Source organism: Budorcas taxicolor, chromosome 16, assembly GCF_023091745.1.
Source record: "Budorcas taxicolor isolate Tak-1 chromosome 16, Takin1.1, whole genome shotgun sequence".
Classification (NCBI taxonomy): Eukaryota; Metazoa; Chordata; class Mammalia; order Artiodactyla; family Bovidae; genus Budorcas; species Budorcas taxicolor.
Window position 1 is genome coordinate 58,994,723 of NC_068925.1, and position 21,607 is coordinate 59,016,329.

Sequence of the window (21,607 nt, forward strand, 5' to 3'; positions counted from 1 at the left end):
AATATTCACTGAATGATAAAATATTTTTTAAAAATGACTGATTGAACTATAATTGGTTTTGATTTGTTTTTGTGTCCTCTCCCTCTTCAACCTCCCTCCCACCTCCCACCCAGTCCCACCCATGGCTGATTCATGTGGATGTATGGCAGAAATTAACACTATATTGTGGAGCAATTATTCTCCAATTAAAAATAAATAAATTTATTTAAAAATTTTGCTTTTATGTTTATCTGTAGATCATTAATGATCTTTACCACCCCAATGAATACAAGATTCATGATCCACACAAGACCCAACACGTGGATTACCCTCAAAGGGAGATATAATGGAAATTCTGAAAAAATAACACTTCCTTCTACCCAGCTCTGTAAAAGAATGCAGCGACTGACCAGTAAAACTTGGGGGCTGCCATCTCTTGGTTATCTACAGCCACATTACCATGATCAGTATTGAATGCGAACGCGCTGTGAGCAGAGTCTGAAGTAACAGCTATGGGCAGATGCAAAGATGTGAGCAGAGTCTCTGCTCTCTTAAGAAGGCAAATCAGACTCAGTCAAAATACATAAAGCCACAAATGCCCGCAAACCCATCAATATCTATAGAACCAATTACCACAGTAATCGACTGGACTTGCAATAAGTTGACAAGAGGGACCACAGCAGTCAGGGCGGGCGACAGGGGCACACACAGAGTGACTTTATAAGCTGCCCCTGTGGAGTCAACCTGACTGAAGAAAAACCCCGAGGAAACAGGAAAATGTCAAGGGAGTCTAGGCTATTGGCTGACCCGATTAGGCTGTTTTCCCCTGTCACCGGCACTCCCATTTCACCTACAAATCACATATTTTAACTGGCAGATTTATTGAGAAATTGCACTGGAGAAATGCTTCGACCTTTCTTTTCCTTTGTTAGTTTGTTGATCAGCAAAAGAAAAATATTTTCAAGTCTTTTGAACCTGCTTGCTTTTTGCAGTTGCTCTAAACCAAGGGCTTCTGTGCTATTAGATTCTAACTCTGTGGAATGAACCCCATCCCCTGCCAGACTTGAACAACTAGACGGGCCTTGTGTGGTTAAGTCTTTGCCAAGCTCTCTATCCCTTTCCAGTCATGTTAGGCCTTAAGGGGAGATGGGTGTGACCACTTCCTGGAGCCCGAGGACATGAACTCTGTTTAGGTAGGTACCATCTCCCTCTCTGGCCTCAGTGGGAGGTTGCCAGACCACAGGTAGTCTGCACACAGTCCTGCACAAAGCAGCCAGTCAGTGGTGTGGCCATCACACATGACCAGGGAATGGTCCAACCTGGCCCAATGGCCCCTCTTTCCAAGAATTGTTGGCACTGCTATGGGTCTTCCATCTAAAGATCTCTACACCTGTCCCTTTGCGTCCCATCTTTAGTGTCTCACAGATTGCTCCTGGGAGCATCAGCCACCTTGAATATGGACACTTTGGCAGTAGACAGAATACATACAGGCTGAAGAAACTTTCCAAGGAATGGGATAAACTCTCAGGGTGAGAAGTATGTTTGGGACCTTGCAACAACTTTCTCTGCCTCTTTTGTGGGTCAAAGAAAAGCCCAGAGAGGACTTCCCTGGTGTCTCAGATGGTAAAGAATTCACCTGCAATGCAGGAGACTTGGGTTTGATCCCTGGATCAGAAAGATTCATTCCCCTGGAGAAGGAAATAGCACTCCAGCATTCTTGCCTGGAGAATCCCATGGACAGAGGAGCCTGGCAGGCTATAGTCCATGGGATTGCAAGGAGTTGAACATGACTGAACAACTAACCCTTTCTTTCACTTTCTTTTCAGAGAGTTCAATCATGCTGTCCCACAGATGCTGACTAGCCAAACAAAAGAAGAGAAGAAATAAGATGAGGCTGGCAAAAGAAAGAGCTATGCTTGGCCTCAACATCTAGAATCCCACAGTGGGCCAGGAGCCTTCTCTTACTACCCATGTATTCCTGATGCCTAGCACAGCATTGATCTACAGCAAACGACATACATTTCTGAATGAAGGCATACACATCATTACCTTGCAGAGGAACTCACAGCCTTCCCTCACGGTGCTGCTAATCGAGGTCTATGTGTCCTTGACTCTGCTGTCACCAATGTATTAGCCATTGTGTCAAAGCCTAGTGAATTTCTTAGAGGGAAGTTGATCTAATTGGAAAACCATCTTCCTCTCATCAGTAACAGAAACAGAAATGATGTATTCTGGGGCCTTTGACTGTTGTAACGTTAATCAGCTTCATTTTGTAGTGTAGCTGGCAGTTGGGGCCACATTCAAAAATGATGTCAACTATTCTCATTTTTTTTCTAAATTAATTACTTACCTAATCCATTTTTTTCTGCTGATTTCTTTGACATTAGTTTTTTCTTAAATTTTTTAATTTTTTTGTTTAATTTTCATCTTTTAGTAATTGAACCAACTTGCGAAGAGTTCCATGAGATTCAAGAAGACAGTCTCTGATGACAGAGGAAGGCAAACTAGTAATAAGTAGTGGCTAGATGGATAAGCTTAGATGAAAGGGGTTTGTTGATTTGTTGGTTTAAGTCAATGTAGTTTTATGTCTTGTGTTGCATTCCAACACAAGTTGCATTCCTACTTTTAAAGAAAGCAATGATAGGAAAGATAGTAAAAGAAAAACTATTGTTGGCTCCTACAGCACTAACTGGTAGCCAGAAACTTGAAATAACAATCATGTATTGGAGGTCCACACATGGCTTTGCCCCAGTTCCTAGTATATAATCCCAGTCCTACCCTGTGTTGGTCATTCAGTTTAAAGACTAGCCTATTCTTCCTGTGCCAAATCCTAGGACATGACATAAATCCCAAGACAGGACAAATGCATGATGTCCCCCACACAAAACAATCAAACCCGGAGATAAGGAAGAGGCGATGCTGTCTTAGACAACAGGCTGCTGTTTCCCTTGGAAGGGGGAAAGGAGGAGACAAAAATATGGCATTCACTCACTTATTCAACCAGAGAAGGCAATGGTGACCTACTCCAGTACTCTTGCCTGGAAAATCCCATGGACGGAGGAGCCTGGTAGGCTGCAGTCCATGGGGTCGCTAAGAGTCAGACACGACTGAGTGACTTCACTTTCACTCTTCACTTTCATGCATTAGAGAAGGACATGGCAACTCACTCCAGTGTTCTTGTCTGGAGAATCCCAGGGACGGGGGAGCCTGGTGGGCTGCTGTCTATGGGGTCGCACAGAGTCAGACACGACTGAAGCGACTCAGCAGCAGCAGCAGCACTTATTCGACCAACATTTACTGACTGCCTGCTAGATGCTGTGCTTGGCATTATGTGTTGCAAGAGATGGGGTAGGAGTAGGGAGAGACCTTGGAGATTCATTAGCTGTAGCCCCTACCTTTCAGAAATTGTTGACCCCCTTGTGCCTCTGAGAATACAAGAGTATTCCTCTAAAGCACATTATTAAGAGAGAACAGGAAAAGACAGGAGCCTAACAAAAACACAGAAACTATTAGTCCGTTATTTCCCAACGCCAACATCCACTTATACTGGAACTTGGGTTGCTTACTAGAGCCAAGGTCTCACCTCTGGGGCTCAAGGGGAACCGAAGTCTGCATCTTTATGCAGCTGGTGCAACGAGACAGGGCAGGTTTCAGGTCAAAAGTAAAGGGAAGGCTGCTACAGCTGGACACCTGCATGAATGTCCCCCTTCAGAAGAGGCACCTGACAGCTCTTCTGCACTTAAAAAGGAGCAACAGCCAGCTGCTTATCAAAGCTTCCCAGGGATGCTTTTCCATAGAGAGCACATTCTTATAGCCTCCCTTCCCCCATCCCCCCTCCAAAAATCCCTCTCATATGGGTGGGGTTTATTTCCTGGTCTTTTCTCAGCAAAAGAGCTACATAACTGGGACTGAAAATAGCTCCCAAAAGATGTGATTCTGGTCTTGATTTTTGTAATGGAGGTTTGACGTCCCTGTTCCACTGGGCTAGTTAGTGATTTGTGACTTCTAAAAGACACAGCGGTGGTTCTAGGAAGAACACATTTATCCAGTTTTACTCCCTGACATTTTGATCAGCTGCTATTTTGTTCAAAAATTAGTGAACTGAACTGAAAATTGTATTGAAATAATGCTAGTAATAATAATAGTGCTAATAATGAGTCAAAATGCATAGAACAGTTACAGGGTGCTAGACATTCTGTTTCACAAATAATTATTGTATCTGATCCTTACTTGTAAGCTAAGTATCAATAGCCCTATTTTACAGAGAGGGAAAATGAGGCTCACAGCCATTAAGTAAACTTAATAAAAATTCTGACACCTATCTGCCTGACTTTAAATTCTCACTATAAACAACAGTATTAAACTCCTTCCATTGCAGTATCAGTTGAATTAGTCTGTTGAACCTGATCCAGGCCTTATTAAATGCTGCATTCTATTATTACAGTATTCTATTATCTATCTATTCTATTCTATTATTCTATCTATTATCTATTATTCTATTTCTAATATGTAGAAATAATTTGCTGTGTATATAGAGTCACAGAGAACTAAAAGTAAAAGAAGCTCTAAGTATTACCTAATTCAAGTTAGTTATTATACAGATGGCAAGATGATTTTGAAGAGCGTTAAGTAATTTACCCAAGGTCAGCTGGCTGGCTAATGGCTCAACTGAGCGCAATAACCCAGTTCTCCTGACGGCTCCCCACCCCCTCTGTCCCCCACCCCGCCACCCCCCACCAGTGCTCTTTTCCTCACCACACTGCCTTAGAGTAGGATGGACTATAATATAGATATATTGCACTTAAGACACAAGGCATCCATCCCCCAAAATGCAGAAAGCCCAAATGATGTCAAGTTCAAATTTTCACCTTGGTGCAGAATTTCCCATTGTCTCATTACTTATCTTGCAATTTTTCCCCCCATTTTTTTTTTTTTTTGTGCAGAGATAAACTTAAGAGCGATGGGGAAAGGGGTGCTAATTAAGATGGCAGGCACAGAGAAGGCCTCAATCATCGCTCTCATTTATTTCCCATTGTCTCATTACTTATCTTGCAATTTTCCCCCCATTTTTTTTGTGTAGAGACCATAACTTAAGATCAAGATAAAAGTCTTAGTAAGTATAGGAATTGTACTCTTAAACCTGCTGCCATATGCTTATTTCTCTTGCATCAATAGCACCATGGGCAGCCCACTGAGAACTGATCTACATTTTGGATAAAAGAAGTAGGGGCTAAACAAATGGATCTCAGCCTAGCTTGCAGAACTGAGGAAACAACAAGTTTGGCTAGAAGCAGAGTTTCTTCTCTTCATAGTCCACCAGAGAATCCAGGCCTCTTTCTTCTCAGTAATAGTGGTTATGAGTCTGATATTTTCTAAGTAAATTCCATATGTGCTACATGATGCTACAAGCTATGAGAATTCAAAAACTTATGAAGCCTTTGCATTTTCTATGTCCCTGCCTGGATTGTTCGGTTCCTAGATCTTTGCAGGATCAGCTCTGTCTGCCAGATCTCAGCTCAAACGCCCTGCTTCATCACTATCATTGAGGCCTTCTCTGTGCCTGCCATCTTAATCAGCACCCCTTTCCCCATCGTCCAGTCACCCTCTATTACATCCTCTGATTTTAGTTTCTTCATAGTATCTATCACTGTCTAGAATCATCGCTCTCATTTATTTGTCACTTGCCACTTTCTTTCTCTCTTCACGAAGATGTGAGCTCTGTAGAAGCAGGAAGTTTTTCTGTGTCATTCTCCACTATATGCAAAATGCCTAGACCAATATTCAGATATGGAAGGAAATGAATAAATGAATGAATGAGCCCATGCTCAGGAAGCAATCCATCAAGCTGTGAAGGCAAAAGCTTACATATTTTGAGCAGCTATATCCAGAAAGCTATATAATCAACTACTAACTTGTATATTATGGACAAGATGTCACTATTGTCAGGCTCATCTTTATATGAAAGAAGTTCGATATTGCCACCAGAATTGTCATCCCATCAACTAAAATACTAGCCAGGTTAAAATATGAAACTCTAATAAATTTTTATTTTGAGAGTAAAACAAGTGGGGGGACTCAAACGCTATTTTTAAAAAATAGAATCCTTGAGATAGTAAGATGAGGATAGTGTTGTCTACAGTACAAAGTGATTAAAAAAAAAAAAGCTTATCACAGTTAATCCTAATTGTTGGCATGTTTCCAATTCCTTTCAGTATCCAAAGGCTTAAGACTGTTCAATTCTGCACACAAGCCTAATAATCAATGGCTTAATTGGAGAAAAGTCCTGGTCCAAAGTGAAAACCATTCAGGCTTGTCCTCCTCTCTGCGACAGATTGTCCTCTGCAGAGACGACACCAGGACACAGCCCTCGAGTCCACCATGCTGTGGCTCTTGTGTTGAGGTTCCTGCACCAGGTAGGATAAGCAGGATGATGAGGGAACCCACACCCTGTTGGTCTCTGAGGAGAGAATCTAGCTTTGCTATTTGGTGTCATCCAGGAGCTTCTTAGACATGCAGAATCTCAGGCTCCACTCAGACTTACTGAATCAGAATCGCCATTTCAAGAAGATCCCAGGTGATACACAGGCATATTAAATTTTGAGAAGCACTGCTGCACAGGAAAACAAATACTCCTCCAGAAACTGAGTTGTCACCATTGATCGTGGGCCACCACTCCTCCCCCCACACCCAAAAAGTCAACAGTTCAGTTCAGTCGCTCAGTTGTGTCCGACTCTTTGCGACCCCATGAATCGCAGCACGCCAGGCCTCCCTGTCCATCACCAACTCCCGGAGTTCACTCAGACTCACGTCCATTGAGTCAGTGATGCCATCCAGCCATCTCATCCTCGGTCGTCCCCTTCTCCTCCTGCCCCCAATCCCTCCCAGCATCAGAGTCTTTTCCAAAGAGCCAACTCTTCGCATGAGGTGGCTAAAGTACTGAAGTTTCAGCTTTAGCATCAGTCATTCCAAAGAAATCCCAGGGCTGATCTCCTTCAGAATGGACTGGTTAGATCTCCTTGCAGTCCAAGAGACTCTCAAGAGTCTTCTCCAACACCACAGTCCAAAAGCATCAATTCTTCAGTGCTCAGCCTTCTTCACAGTCCAGCTCTCACATTCATACATGACCACAGGAAAAACCATAGCCTTGACTAGACGGACCTTAGTCGGCAAAGTAATGTCTCTGCTTTTCAATATGCTATCCAGGTTGGTCATAACTTTTCTTCCAAGGAGTAACCGTCTTTTAATTTCATGGCTGCAGTCACCATCTGCAGTGATTTTGGAGCCCCCAAAAATAAAGTCTGACACTGTTTTCACTGTTTCCCCGTCTATTTCCATGAAGTGATGGCACCGGATGCCATGATCTTCATTTTCTGAATATTGAGCTTTAAGCCAACTTTTTCACTCTCCACTTTCACTTTCATCAAGAGGCTTTTTAGCTCCTCTTCACTTTCTGCCATAAGGGTGGGGTCATCTGCACATCTGAGGTTATTGATATTTCTCTTGGCAATCTTGATTCCAGCTTTTGTTTCTTCCAGTCCAGCATTTCTCATGATGTACTCTGCATAGAAGTTAAATAGCAGGGTGACAATATACAGCCTTGACGTACTCCTTTTCCTATTTGGAACCAGTCTGTTGTTCCATGTCCAGTTCTAACTGTTGCTTCCTGACCTGCATACAGATTTCTTAAGAGGCAGGTCAGGTGGTCTGGTATTCCCATCTCTCTCAGAATTTTCCACAGTTTATTGTGATCCACACAGTCAAAGGCTTTGGCATAGTCAAGAAAGCAGAAATAGATGTTTTTCTGGAACTCTCTTGCTTTTTCCATGATCCAGCGGATGTTGGCAATTTGATCTCTGGTTCCTCTGCCTTTTCTAAAACCAGCTTGAACATCTGGAAGTTCACGGTTCACGTATTGCTGAAGCCTGGCTTGGAGAATTTTGAGCATTACTTTACTAGCATGTGAGATGAGTGCAATTGTGCGGTAGTTTGAGCATTCTTTGGCATTGCCTTTCTTTGGAATTGGAATGAAAACTGACCTTTTCCAGTCCTGTGGCCACTGCTGAGTTTTCCAAATGTGCTGGCATATTGAGTGCAGCACTTTCACAGCATCATCTTTCAGAATTTGAAAGAGCTCCACTGGAATTCCATCACCTCCACTAGCTTTGTTCGTAGTGATGCTTTCTAAGGCCCACTTGACTTCACATTCCAGGATGTCTGGCTCTAGACGAGTGATCACACCATCGTGATTATCTTGGTCATGAAGATCTTTTTTGTACAGTTCTTCTGTGTATTCTTGCCACCTCTTCTTAATATCTTCTGCTTCTGTTAGGTCCATACCATTTCTGTCCTTTATCGAGCCCATCTTTGCATGAAATGTTCCCTTGGTATCTCTAATTTTCTTGAAGAGATCTCTAGTCTTTCCCATTCTGTTGTTTTCCTCTATTTCTTTGCATTGATCTCTGAAGAAGGCTTTCTTATCTCTTTCTGCTATTCTCTGGAACTCTGCATTCAGATGCTTATATCTTTTCTTTTCTCCTTTGTTTTTCGCCTCTCTTCTTTTCACAGCTATTTGTAAGGCCTCCCCAGACAGCCATTTTGCTTTTTTGCATTTCTTTTCCATGGGGATGGTCTTGATCCCTGTCTCCTGTACAATGTCACGAATCTCATTCGATAGTTCATCAGGCACTCTGTCTATCAGATCTAGGCCCTTAAATCTATTTCTCACTTCCACTGTATAAACATAAGGGATTTGATTTAGATCATACCTGAATGGTCTAGCGGTTTTCCCTACTTTCTTCAATTTCAGTCTGAATTTGGTAATAAGGAGTTCATGGTCTGAGCCACAGTCAGCTCCTGGTCCTGTTTTTGTTGACTGTATAGAGCTTCTCCATCTTTGGCTGCAAAGAATATAATCAATCTGATTTCAGTGTTGACCATCTGGTGATGTCCATATGTAGAGTCTTCTCTTGTGTTGTTGGAAGAGGGTGTTTGCTATGACCAGTGCATTTTTTTTGCAAAACTCTATTAGTCTTTGCCCTGCTTCATTCTGCATTCCAAGGCCAAATTTGCCTGTTACTCCAGGTGTTTCTTGACTTCCTACTTTTGCATTCCAGTCCCCTATAATGAAAAGGACATCTTTTGGGGGTGTTAGTTCTAAAAGGTCTTGTAGGTCTTCATAGAACCGTTCAACTTCACCTTCTTCAGCATTACTGGTTGGGGCATAGACTTGCATTACCGTGATATTGAATAGTTTGCCTTGGAAACGAACAGAGATCATTCTGTCATTTTTGAGATTGCATCCAGGTACTGCATTTTGGACTCTTTTGTTGAGCATGATGGCTACTCCATTTCTTCTGAGGGATTCCTGCCCGCAGTAGTAGATATAATGGTTATCTGAGTTAAATTCACCCATTCCAGTCCATTTTAGTTTGCTGTTTCCTAGAATGTTGACATTCACTCTTGCCATCTCTTGTTTGACCACTTCCAATTTGCTTTGATACATGGACCTGACATTCCAGGTTCCTATGCAATATTGGTCTTACAGCATTGGACCTTACTTCTATCACCAGTCACATCCACAGCTGGGTATTGTTTTTGCTTTGGCTCCATCCCTTCATTCTTTCTGGAGTTATTTCTCCACTGATCTCCAGTAGCGTTTTGGGCACCTACTGACCTGGGGAGTTCCTCTTTCAGTATCCTATTATTTTGCCTTTTCATACTGTTCATGGGGTTCTCAAGGCAAGAATACTGAAGTGGTTTGCCATTCCCTTCTCCAGTGGACCACATTCTGTCAGACCTCTCCACCATGACCCGCATGTCTTGGGTTGCCCCGCCGGCATGGCTTAGTTTCATTGAGTTAGAGAAGGCTGTGGTCCTAGTGTGATTAGATTGACTAGTTTTCTGTCAGTATGGTCAACACCAGCAACCAAAAATACAGAAAACAAGGTGAAAGGCAGTAGATCCATCATGAAGTCTAACCGTGGTTGACATCTGTGATATTGAATGTGATATCTGTGATATTGTGATATTCAATTAGACCAGTGACTCGGCTTCAATTCCATCTTGATCTCACTTCCATTTTGTCCACTAACCTTCCCACGTTCATCTCTTCTTGTGCCATTGGCAGGCAAAATAGCATGTCACCATTTGCAATGTATCTTGGTAGGTGAAGGCATTCTTCTTGTCTTCACTCAGTCACGTACTGCTTTGGTGACCACGTGCAAGTTACTTAAGCTCTCTGAGGCTTTATTTTCTTATCTATAAATAGGGAAGGTAAGACTTAAGTGATGTATATGTCTGGAGGGCTTCCCAGGTGGCACAGTGGTCTCCTACCAATGCAGGAGACTCAGAAGACTTGAATTCAATCCTTGGTTCAGGAAGATCCCCTGGAGGAGGAAATGGCAACCTGTTCTAGTATTTTTTTTTTTTTTCCCACTCTAGCGTTATTGTTGGAGAATTTCATGGACAGAGGAGCCTGGTGAGCTACAACCCACAAGGTCACAAAAGACTCCGAGATGACTGAGTGAGCACACATGTTTGAGGACTAAATGAGAAAGGCTACATAACAGGCTGTTTGGTCATATTATTTTGATAACTTCTTCCCTCAACCTACAGATCCAGTTTACTCCGGACTCTGCACCAGAGCCTGGGGACTTGAAGACTCAAATTAAATCCTCAGACATATGTTTCAAAAAGCTTAGAGCCTCCTGGAAGCTGCTGTTTATGACACCACCCGGCTCAGCATCAGTAGCACCTTCATCAGGCCTGTCTGCCTGGGAATGCCAGAGAACAGCTGTTTCCTCTAAACCCCCTCTCTGCTCACTACAGGGTTTTGCATGTAGCAGGCCCTCAGCAAACGTTTGTTGAATGAATTAATTAATCATTGAAAGAAAATAGCTATATGCTATAATCGCTTTGCCATTTGAGTGCTAACTTTGCCACTGTAAATGTACATAAAAAGAGCCTTTGCAGCTGGTTTGCAACCCTGGGGTTGTAATACATAAAGCATTATACAGACATAAGTTATTATTCTTCACTGGCTTTCTATGTTCTGCCTTCAACGTAACAGGGTTTTGTGCCATGCAGCACAGTTATGCCCGTTAGCCTATGGACCATACCAGCATCAAATACACCAGACTAGGTCTCTGCTGACCAACTCTCACAGACTGGATCAGATACTGATGACTGATTTAGCTATTATTTTTGCTTCAGCTATGGCCAAAATCTGATCACTGTCTTAGGAAGATGAACCAATTGAGTCTTTCCTGGCTTCTATCCACCCAAAAACTAATTGATGAAAAGTGGGAAAGGTGGCATTCTGTGTGGTAGAAATATAATGTCATTCAGGCGGTTTACTTCTTTCTTTGATTCTAACCTAACTTAAGACCTCTCAGAGCTAGAGAGTCCCCTTAAGGGAAAAACTCTCAGCTTGTGTCTTGGAAGAAGAAGAAGATATTCTTCTTGGCTTTCCCCATGGAAAGGAAGTAACTGGCTGGAAACCAACTAATCAATGCCCCCACCACCTGACCATTGCCTAACCCCCAGTAGATTATGGACTAGAAGGTACAGCAGAAAGGAAGAGCTTGCTGCTGCTGCTGCTAAGTCGCTTCAGTCATGTGTGACCCCATAGATGGCAGCCCACCAGGCTCCCCTGTCCCTGGGATTCTCCAGGCAAGAATACTGGAGTGGGTTGCCAGGAAGAGCTTGCTTATCACCAACTGTCACCCATATAATACCACGGATATGTCCCAAAAGCAATGGCAAGGAAGAGCTATGCCAAAGGTCAGACCTAACGTAGCAATGAAAGTGACACTGGAAAAGAAAAGGAAGAAAGACCCAAGGAAATCCACTCCCAAATGGAGTACCAAAAAGCAAAAGAAAGAAGAGAGAAAGAAAATATACTGAGCTCAATGTGTCAGGCTAAGGATTAAAATTAAGCCTGTGGAAGTTCTTCTTTGAAGAAGGTTCAACTTTTTTGGTCACTTGTCTGAAATCTGCAGATCTATGCCTCTTTTTACTGGTTTCTTCTGAAGTAAGAACAAAATAAAGGATTTACTCGTTTGACAATAGTGATGCAAATTATATGTCAGGCACTGTGTCAGGGGTGAAGACTCGAAGATTAATAAGAAATGATCTATTGTTTTGCACTTCCTCCCAGATTTCTATCTAGGGTTCAGCTCTTTGTAAATACAACAGATGTTTTGTTCTTTTTCCAGTTAACTTTCTAAATCTTTACTCGAGATAATAGAAAACTTTTCAGAATATATTTTTAATGTGTTAAAAAAGTTTTATTGAAAAGTGGCCTATGCTTATTGTGGGAAAAGCAAAAGAAGGTTTTAGTATAAAAATAAAAGCCCCTACCCTATACCATATCCCTAATCTTGAAATAAACAGGTAATTTGTGTGTGTATGTACACACACACACACATACAAACATACATATGTAGTATGAGAGAGAATGTGCGTGTGTGTGTGTTGCTCAGTCACTTCAATTGTGTCTGACTTTTTGCAACCCTAGGGGCTGTACCCCACCAGGCTCCTCTGTCCATTGGATTCTCCAGGCAAGAACACTGGAGTGGGTTGCCACGCCCTCTACCAGGGGTCTTCCCTACCCAGGCATCAAACGCGCATCTCTTGCGCCTCCTACATTGCAGAAGGATTCTTTTCTGCTGAGCCACCAGGGAAGGCCCTGAGAGAGAGGCTAAAGATTATATTTATATAGATGGGTATATGCATATTTTTATATACAGCATTTTTGAATCAGACAAGACCCTAATATATCTACTTTTCTGCAACTTGCTTTGTTCACTTCCAAATGGTTAGGAATAGAGCATCTCTGCACAGATAGATAGTAAACTGTAGTAATAGTTTCCTGGTTGCCTCTGGGGAGTGGAACTAGATTACTGGAAAATAAGAGTGAGAAGATTATTTATTTTTCACTTTATTCTATTTTATACATTTTGCATTTTTTAAATAAACTTTTTAAATTACAAAAGTCAGGGAAATATGGTACATGCTTTCAAGTCTATTATCACGGGAGACAGTCATACAGGGAAATGACAATACAGGGACATGTGAAGAGCACTGCTAACGGATATAGATAAGGAGCTCTAAGAGCATAAAGCAGGAAGCAAAGATTCTGACGAGCATCATGGAAGACTTGGTGAAAGTGGAGACTTTAGAACTGGCTCTTGAAGAGCAGGACGGGGGTTACAGAATGCAGGTAGATAGAAGACAAGGTTGGGTAGGCTCAACAGTGTGGAACAGCTCGACGCCCTCTTCCAAACCAGTGGGAATCTTGACCCTGGACCCAGAGTTGGGGCCTGACATTGGGTCAGGGTATCATTTAATTGCAGATGGCAATTTAAGGAGCTGAAGTTTGTGATTAAAAGACACAAGCGAGAAACAGAAATCATAACCAGGAAGACAAACCTGTAGATCCTAAGGGCCTAAGCAGAGCATAAGATCCACCCAGAAATGAGACAAAGGAACAGACACTAGAGAAGAGAATTTCAAGGGAGAGGGCAAGAGAGAGGCCCAAGAAAAAAATTTCTGAGTGAGAAAAGTAGTTGTAGAAACTTTAGAGCACATACCTGTGGCCTCAGACTGAAGCAAGAAGGGAGTCTCAAAGCCTAAAACTGTATGGAATCAAATGCACCCATTTTTGGATTGATGCAAGTGGTCTTGTGTCATCAGAGAGGAGGAATGCTCGAGGTAGGGAATGGTCAGTGACACAATAGCTAGAGAGGGCAGAGGGGATGGGAGGCTGAATGTTTGCTCCCACAGATGCCCTGGTCCTAATTTCTAGAACCTATGAATGTTACCAGTGATTGGCAAAAGAGATTGTGCAGATATGCTTAAATGATGAGTCTTGAGATGGGAAGAGCATCCTGCATTATCCGGTTGGGTCCAACATAATCAAAAGGCTCCTTATAAGAGAAGGCAGGAGGCGTTAGAGAGAAGACCATGTCGCTCAGGGACTGGAGTGATGCCCTTTGAAGATGGAGGAAGGAGACTCAACCAAGGAATACAGGTAGCCACTGCAAGCTGGAAAGGGCAAAAAAGGCAAGGGGCGGTTTTCCCCTAGAGCTTTCAGAAGCTGGCCTCACTGATACCTTGAGCTCAGTCCACTGAAACTGATTTGGACCTCTGGTCCCAGAACTTTTGGGAATAAATGTATGATGTTTTAAGCCATCAAGTTCATAGTAATTTGTTACAGCAGCTGTAGGAAACTAAGACAGGGAGTGAAGCCAGGTTCATGCTGTAAGGCATTAGTGAAAGGCTTCAAGCTGACGGGTCAAGTCATTAAGGGGCATTTTAAAAATGATAATAGATGGTGAAATGTAGAATGGACTAGACAGGCATGAAACTGAACAAAAAGAGGCACACGAGGATGCTACTTCAGAATCTCCTATGACAGCTGATACTGTAAAGTGATGCAATTTTGAGAACTGGATAGGAGTAGACACCTGTTAAAGAAATATTTAGGTGCTAAAAAGAAGAAAACTTTGCAAATGGTTGAACTTGGAGGAGGGGAGGAGAATATAAAGAAGGGCTCCTCACTTTATATTTTGGCCCATCAATGTGGTTCACAAATCTACTATGCGGTTCACGAATCAATGTGGTTCACGAATACAGAGAAAAGAGATGATCAGGGAATATCCAGGTAGAAATGGTAAACACTCACAGACAAATGAGGTTTTTAATTTCAGGGAGAAAGGAGGGATTTGAGATATGGGTTGAGGTAGATACAGGAGAGAATCACCCAGCATCAGCGAGGATGAGATGAACATTAAGGATGAAACCCCAAAAAACGACCAAAACTTCAGTGATTTCTTTAGAGGAATAAGGGCAAAAAAGAATACGAAATAAAGTCCCAAGATTAATAAAGAGAATCTGAACAGAATACAATCAGGGACACCAAAGGAGAGAATTTACAAAAAGGCAGACTTGGCCAACAGGAACAAATTCTTCAGCCGAGATAAGACAAAATGATAGTTCAGTTTTAGTTTAGTTTAGTTTTCTATAGAATAGAAAACAGAAACTCTGCTTAGGACGTCCTTAGTTTCCCTCTCGAGAGTGATTTCTGTAGTGTAACAGGGTTGGAGGAAATTATCTGAAGAGTGAAAAGAAGTTGAGGAAATAGAGAAAAGATGTACAAACGACTTGCTTAAGAAATCTGATTGTGATGTGTGGCGGAGCTAGTGGTAAAGAACCCGTCTGCCAGTGTAGGAGATGTAAGAGACCCAGGTTCGATCCCTGAGTGGGGAAGATCCCCTGGAGGAGGGCATGGCAGCCCACTCCAGTATTCCTGCCTAGAGAATCCCATGGACAGAGGGGTCTGGCAGGTTACAGTCCAGAGTGGCACAGAGTCGGACACGACCGAACCGACTTAGCACAGCACATGTTGAAAGGAAACAGTGATAAAAAAAGTTGCATATTTATAAAAATTTCATTTTTTTGAAAATAGAAACTCAGGCTGAAGAGGCTGTAGGGATTAAAAAGGAGGAGACCAGTGAGTGAGGACTAAGAGGAAGCAGAGAGGGAAGGAAGCAAGGGCACAGGGGGAGAGACTCAACTGAAAAGGAACTCACTACAGTTCCTGAGGCACGAGGGCAAAGGATGATAAGGAAGAAGATGGAAGTAAGTGTAGAAGTGGAGAGATCGAGGTTGGAAAATTTCAATTCAGATAGCTTTTATATGCTCTGTAAAAAAGAAGAGAGACTAATCTTAGACAATGAGAAATGGGAAGTATCTTTTCTGACTGGAGTTCCAGTCAGACTTGTCTGAAGACAGTCAAAGTGTTAGTAGTTCAGTCATGTCTGACTCTTTGAGAACCCATGAACTGTAGCCCACCAGTCTCCTCCATCCATGGGATTCTCCAGGCAAGAATATTAGAGTGGGTTGCCATTCCCTTCTCCAGGGGATCTTCCATGACGCAGGGATCAAACCCAGGTCTCCTGCATTGCAAGTGGATTCTTTACCACTGAGCCACAAGGGAAGCCCTATCTGAAGACAAGTGATCCTAAATATTGGTCTGACCAAACCATATACTGGTTGTATGACACGTAAGTGTCCACTGAAACAAAGGCTGCCCTTTGAAGATCTGGTCAAAAATATCCATCTCTAAGGACATCCCTCGTGGTCCAGTGGTTGAGACTTCACCTTCCAATGTGGGCTCAATCCCTGGTCAGGGAGCTAAGAATCCGCATGCCTTGTCACCAAAACATCAAAACATAAAACAGAAGCAATATTGTGATACATTTAATAAAGACTTTAAAACAGGTCCACATCAAAAAGATGTCATATCCACCTCTGAATTCTCATCAGTCAGGCATACCTAAACCATTTCATGTGTCTGTGATAAAACCCACATAGGAAGTCACCACATGAGAAGGGCATTTACCACCACTCCCATCACTAACAGCAGCAGCAACAACAACCAACACTTGTTGAGGGATTGTCCTGTGCCCAGCTCTGTGCTGGACCCTGGGATTTTAAAGTTGAATAAGGCATAGAACCCACCCTTGAGAAGCTGCATAGTGATTTAAAGAAAGAGAAGGAAAGTCTTTAACGCAAATGCCTGACCTGAGAAAACCTCTCACATGAAGGGAGGCTCCGAGGATCCATACAGTGTCTGAGCTGGAAGGCACCATGAGAGCTTTACAGGGAAGGTGCTGATAGTTAATTGAATAAACAAAATCATCTGGCTGATTCTAGACTCCCAACCCTTAGCCCTATGATCTTTCCACTTCATTTCACCCCTGACAAGCCTCCCTTCCTATTCAATCCATAAGCAATTTTAGGTACCTAATCATAGGTACAAAAGCAAAGAACAGAAAACCCCTTCTCACTGGAAAGTTTTAAAAGTTAGAGCAGGCAAGAACCTATAATCAAAGGACTTGAGTCTAAAAAGGTGTCACTTTTATGTCATGGTAGGTATAGTCCTCTCAGAACACTTGTCACCACTAGTATATAAATTCCATTTTGGAACAACAGTCCCCAGAGTGCAGAAAAGCAGAAGAAAATCTTCCTTTGTCTTATGTACTTATAATTCTTAATCAGTAGCAGGCTTCATGCTTTTGGAATAAAAAGAAATTAGTGCCTAGAGAGAAGAAAAATATTTTAGTGTAAGAATCAGACCCAAGGATAAGAGACCCAAAGTGGGTGACACACAGGTCAGAGTTAGGGGTCAGCTGAGGGGTAGGTATATGTGAACAACTACAACAGATCAAAATAGACATACTAAAGTGGTTGAATATCTTTTAATAGCAACAGCAAGCAAGGGCTGATATACATCATATTTATGGGAAAATGAAGCCAACAGTTGGACTGTGATAAAACCAGCTCCTGTGTGCAAGAATGGCATGAGATCAAGAGGGATAAGGGCATAATGCCAAGGCCATGGACAAACGTTCCTCTTGGGGTTAGTAAGGATATTACAATGCTCTGGAGAGACGCAAGGGGCAGAACCAGGAGTTCTGAGGAAGGTCAGACTTGCATCTCCCAGCAGTCCCAGAGCCTGGCAATCCTTGAACCCCTGGCAAACAGAAAGGGAGGAGAGTTTAGCCCTTCGATTCAATCAGGAGGCTCTGGCATGGAAACATAAGAAAGTTTTGCCAGCTGGAACTGGTCTTATCGAAATGTACTTACATTATACTCCTTTCTTGGCAAACTGGAATCAGAGTAATTTTAAGATGTTGACATTTGAATGGAGACAAGAAGCCTGTGGTTGTGTCTTTGAGCTTACAGGAATCAGGACCTGGTGGGGGACGGGAGAGGAAGTCTGCAGCCCAGGCACAAGCCTCTTGCCTCTTTTGGAAGAAAGCGTCCAGCGGAAGGAGAGGCTCTCATGCCTCTACTACCTCTTAAGCAAGACAAAACAGAAATCTGTGTGGAGCTCAGAGAGCATCTAAGCCATGGGAGCACATTTTCCCCACTGCAGCCCTGCTGGCAGCAGAGGGTCCCTAGTCTCAGAGGGAAGCCTGGTCATCAAATCTTAGCTTGACCTACTTCTTGAGTTTTCACTGTGCTCATTTCATCACTTGCCCTTTAACAACTCACACCTCCATAATTTGGCCTCATCAGAATGCTGTGAGGATAAGCTCAGATGAAGAAATTCCATGAATGGCAATTCTAAACCGACTCTTGCTCAGTCAGAATACAAATTCACCAGCCAGTACTCCTCCTCCACTAGAAGGTGAATTCAAAAGGTTTGAGAAATTCCAGTTCCTTATACATACTTGGACTGAATACTAACTTGCCATCAAACACTGGACATTTGTGAGACTTATCCACAGCTATATAAATACCCGGGGAAATGGAGATTTTCTCATAGCACAGAGCACCAGGAAAAAATGCTCCTAAACACAGGGCAGGATGGAATGAGAAGGGGTTTGCTATGCAGTTAGTTACTGGAAGGGGTTGCCAGCCAGCACAGGATGGGATTGCTGGGGGCAGGAAGTGACAGGGAGGCTGCAAGGCTGTTCTTTCCTCCCTACTGCAGAAGAACAGTCTAATACATTGCCTGTGCTGTGGTAGCAGGATGAATGGTGGCTGGTAAAAACCTTTAGATTACTTTCTCTGTGTTAACCAGGTCAGTGACCAGATAGCTTTGACTCTATCCTGTATCTAAAGTTTCCCCAAATACCTCTGCTTTGATATTTAGCTTTAGTAACCAAACCTTGACAATTCAAAGGATGGGAAAGAGCATTGAGGCAAATTAAACCTTCACCTACAGACTCCCTACATTTGGTCCCATAGATGCATGCAGGCAGCCAGGTCTTGGACAAAACATAGAACTTGTCAATGAGCATGTCACTCACCTTTGCTGATGTCTTCATATTCCAGCCAGAGTCGCCGCTGGACCTGCTTGTTTGGGTACCAGATAGAGCAGGATTCCTCAAAGCCGTAGATAGCTTCCTGGATGTAGTGGTTGCCAAACTGGTCCAACAAGGCTACAAAATCCCCACGAGATGTAGCCCCGTCCAGGGAGTGGAGGGCGTTGCTGAGGGCTATGGAGAAACATCACCCAGGATTAAGAGTGAGGATTCATAATATGGGTATCCCGGCTTCTCAGGCCCTCCAGCCTCAAATCTGCAAGTGCCATGTGGCCCAAAGTGATGCTGGAGAGCTGGCTGGAACTATCAGGTGAGTATTTCCAAGTAGCTGAGGCAGACATTTCAGTTCCTAAAAGAATATTTCTTCAAGCCAATTGGTTGTTAACTTTGTGCAAGTTGAGTAAAACATTGTCACATCTCTACCACCCACCTGCTTAAGTCAATTTTTTTTTTCAAATCACAATCATGACATTAAATCAACTTAGTGAGCTCAAATAATAGCATTAAAAATGAAGGAGAATAGCATAGTTTAAAATAGAAACACAAATACCAGCAGAGAACATTTCCCATCAGAAGATGAAACATGGCTTCATGAAACTTCTGTTGTGTGTATGTAAGTGTGTGTGTATGTACAAGGTCACAGTGTAAAATGTATTTTAACTGTGTATAGGGATCAAAAAAGTCTGCAGGATTTTGCTCTTCATGCAGAGACATTGGTAATGGAAAGACAATGGAAGACGAATAATAAGGAAAGTCACTAAAACACTGCTTATATCTATTTAGGAAAAAAGTATATAAAGACTGGGAAATGGCAAACGGAAGAAAGAACCTGTTTGCCGCCTCACTCGCCTCCCCAGACAAATCTTGGATTTGCTTTCCCTGTTTAAGAGAATTATGTTGTCAGAAAGATAACCTATGGCAAATTTTTCAAACCCAGTATCTTCTCTGACCAACGTTGTACAGCCTTCCTTTTGACACACCTGTGTCCTGTCAGAGCAAGGCAGAGCATGGCTCAAGCTTAAGACCCCAAGTGCAGACACCCATATCATCCATGATGCCATGTGCGGCTTCGAAAGGCATGTGGCAGCAGAGATACCCATCTGTTATCCCCTGGTAGGCATATAGCATCTGGGCTGAGTGCAAACTGAGTATGTGCTCAGGGTAGGGTCTCCATTGCCATGTTTTTCTAGAATGAAGAGTAGCTTATTTCATTCTAGGCGTTTTCTGCACCAGCAGATTTTACTTCACTAATAATCCCTTCTTGCCAAGAACCCTGGTGATAGAAAAGATCTAAACCCCTGTGTGTACTCTGGAGATGTTCTGTATTCTTAATGCCTCTTCTTTCTCTCCGCATCAAGCTTTACCTTTAATGAGTATATGTCTCACTGCTCTTTCTCTCTATCCCTGACCTTCCATCTCTCTCTCATTGGCCCTAAAGCTCAGCCTCCCTGTTGCCGACCCTGAGTCCTCTCACCCTGTCTTGTCATCCTGTGTCAACAAAAGCATTCAGCTCTAGACCCCCTTTCACTCAACACAGCGAAGCCAGACTCTGGAGCATAAAGCTCAGGTTTGGAACATTCTTGTAGCCCCCGAGCAAGGAGCGGAGTCACGTTCTTCTAGTCCACGGGGCTGAGGTGAAATAGGGATGCAAACTTAGGTTAAGGCCGTTTTGTTAGATATTTCCTCTTCTGCAAACTTCTCAGTGGGATTGCTCAAATGTTAGGAAAAACTTGACTCAAGGCATTTGTCACTAAGGTTTGAAGAATACTTACACAAGATGCCTCACTGTTCTGTTTTGGAATAATTTATTCTAAGTAAGTTTAGAATTCACTATTCCTTAACTTACTAGAAACAGAGACATAAATATGTGTGTGTGTGTGTGTGTGTATACATATACACACACATATATAGTAGATAAATCTGTATCTATCTATCTTGTTTACTTACTGTTTAGAAATCTTTGTTGTGTTGTTTAGTTACTACGTTGTGTCTAAGTGTTTGTGACCCCGTGGACTGTGGCCCACCAGGCTCCTCTGTCCATGGGATTCCCAGGCAAGAATACTGGAGTGGGTTGTTTTCTATTTTTCTTTACCACTTCCTCCTTATTGCTCTCTTGCTCGTATTTCTTTCAGCAGATAGAACCTCTAAAGTATACTCTTTGCATTTGGAAAATTTTCTTCTGTCAATTTATAAAAAGCCTGCTTTTGTATGACCCCAGGAAAAATGATAAAGTAGGTGCTCCTCTTCCACGGTTCCCACAGTGCCCTTTCCATCTCTTCTATCATCCGAGATAGAACTTGCAATTTAATCTATGCTAAGAAAATGATCCTATTCCAGCCATTTGCCCTGAAGGGTGAATCGAGTGAACAGGTTATAGATCTTGTGCAGTGGCTACATTTTTGGACGGCATCTTCAACATGGATAAAAGGTTTGCGCCCTTGGGAAGGAACTCCATACCCCAGGGGTGGGTGGGAGGGACGGCTCACAGCTGCGCTCACCCTGAGAGACGGTCACTTGGTTGAGCTTGATGTGGTACATGACAGAGCGGACCTTCCAGTGCTGCAGCACGGGGTATCCGGACACCTCACTGAAGTTCACCATCCCTAGGGACAGAGGAGACGAGGGCTCAGTGTGTGCAGTTGATTCGTAAGTCCCAAGTCTTCTGGTTAGGGGGTGTAATTGTGAGAAAATGAGAAAGCGTGCTTGGATGGAGAAACTTTCTGCAGTCATAGTAACAACAGCTATAACCTTTACTCGGTGGCAGGCATTTGGCTAAGCACTTTGTAAAT

General features: G+C 42.8%; 1 protein-coding gene across 1 annotated transcript in view; it reads right to left on the minus strand.

Annotated features, from left to right (window-relative positions):
* Positions 1–21,607, minus strand: part of ASTN1 (astrotactin 1) — a 356,719-nt gene that overhangs the window by 69,156 nt on the left and 265,956 nt on the right. Inside the window, exons 15-16 of the mRNA XM_052653778.1 lie at positions 21,317–21,421; positions 18,804–18,992 (exon numbers count right to left, since the gene is read on the minus strand). Coding sequence (XP_052509738.1) covers positions 18,804–18,992; positions 21,317–21,421 — 294 coding nt within the window. The remainder of the gene's footprint in view (positions 1–18,803; positions 18,993–21,316; positions 21,422–21,607) is intronic.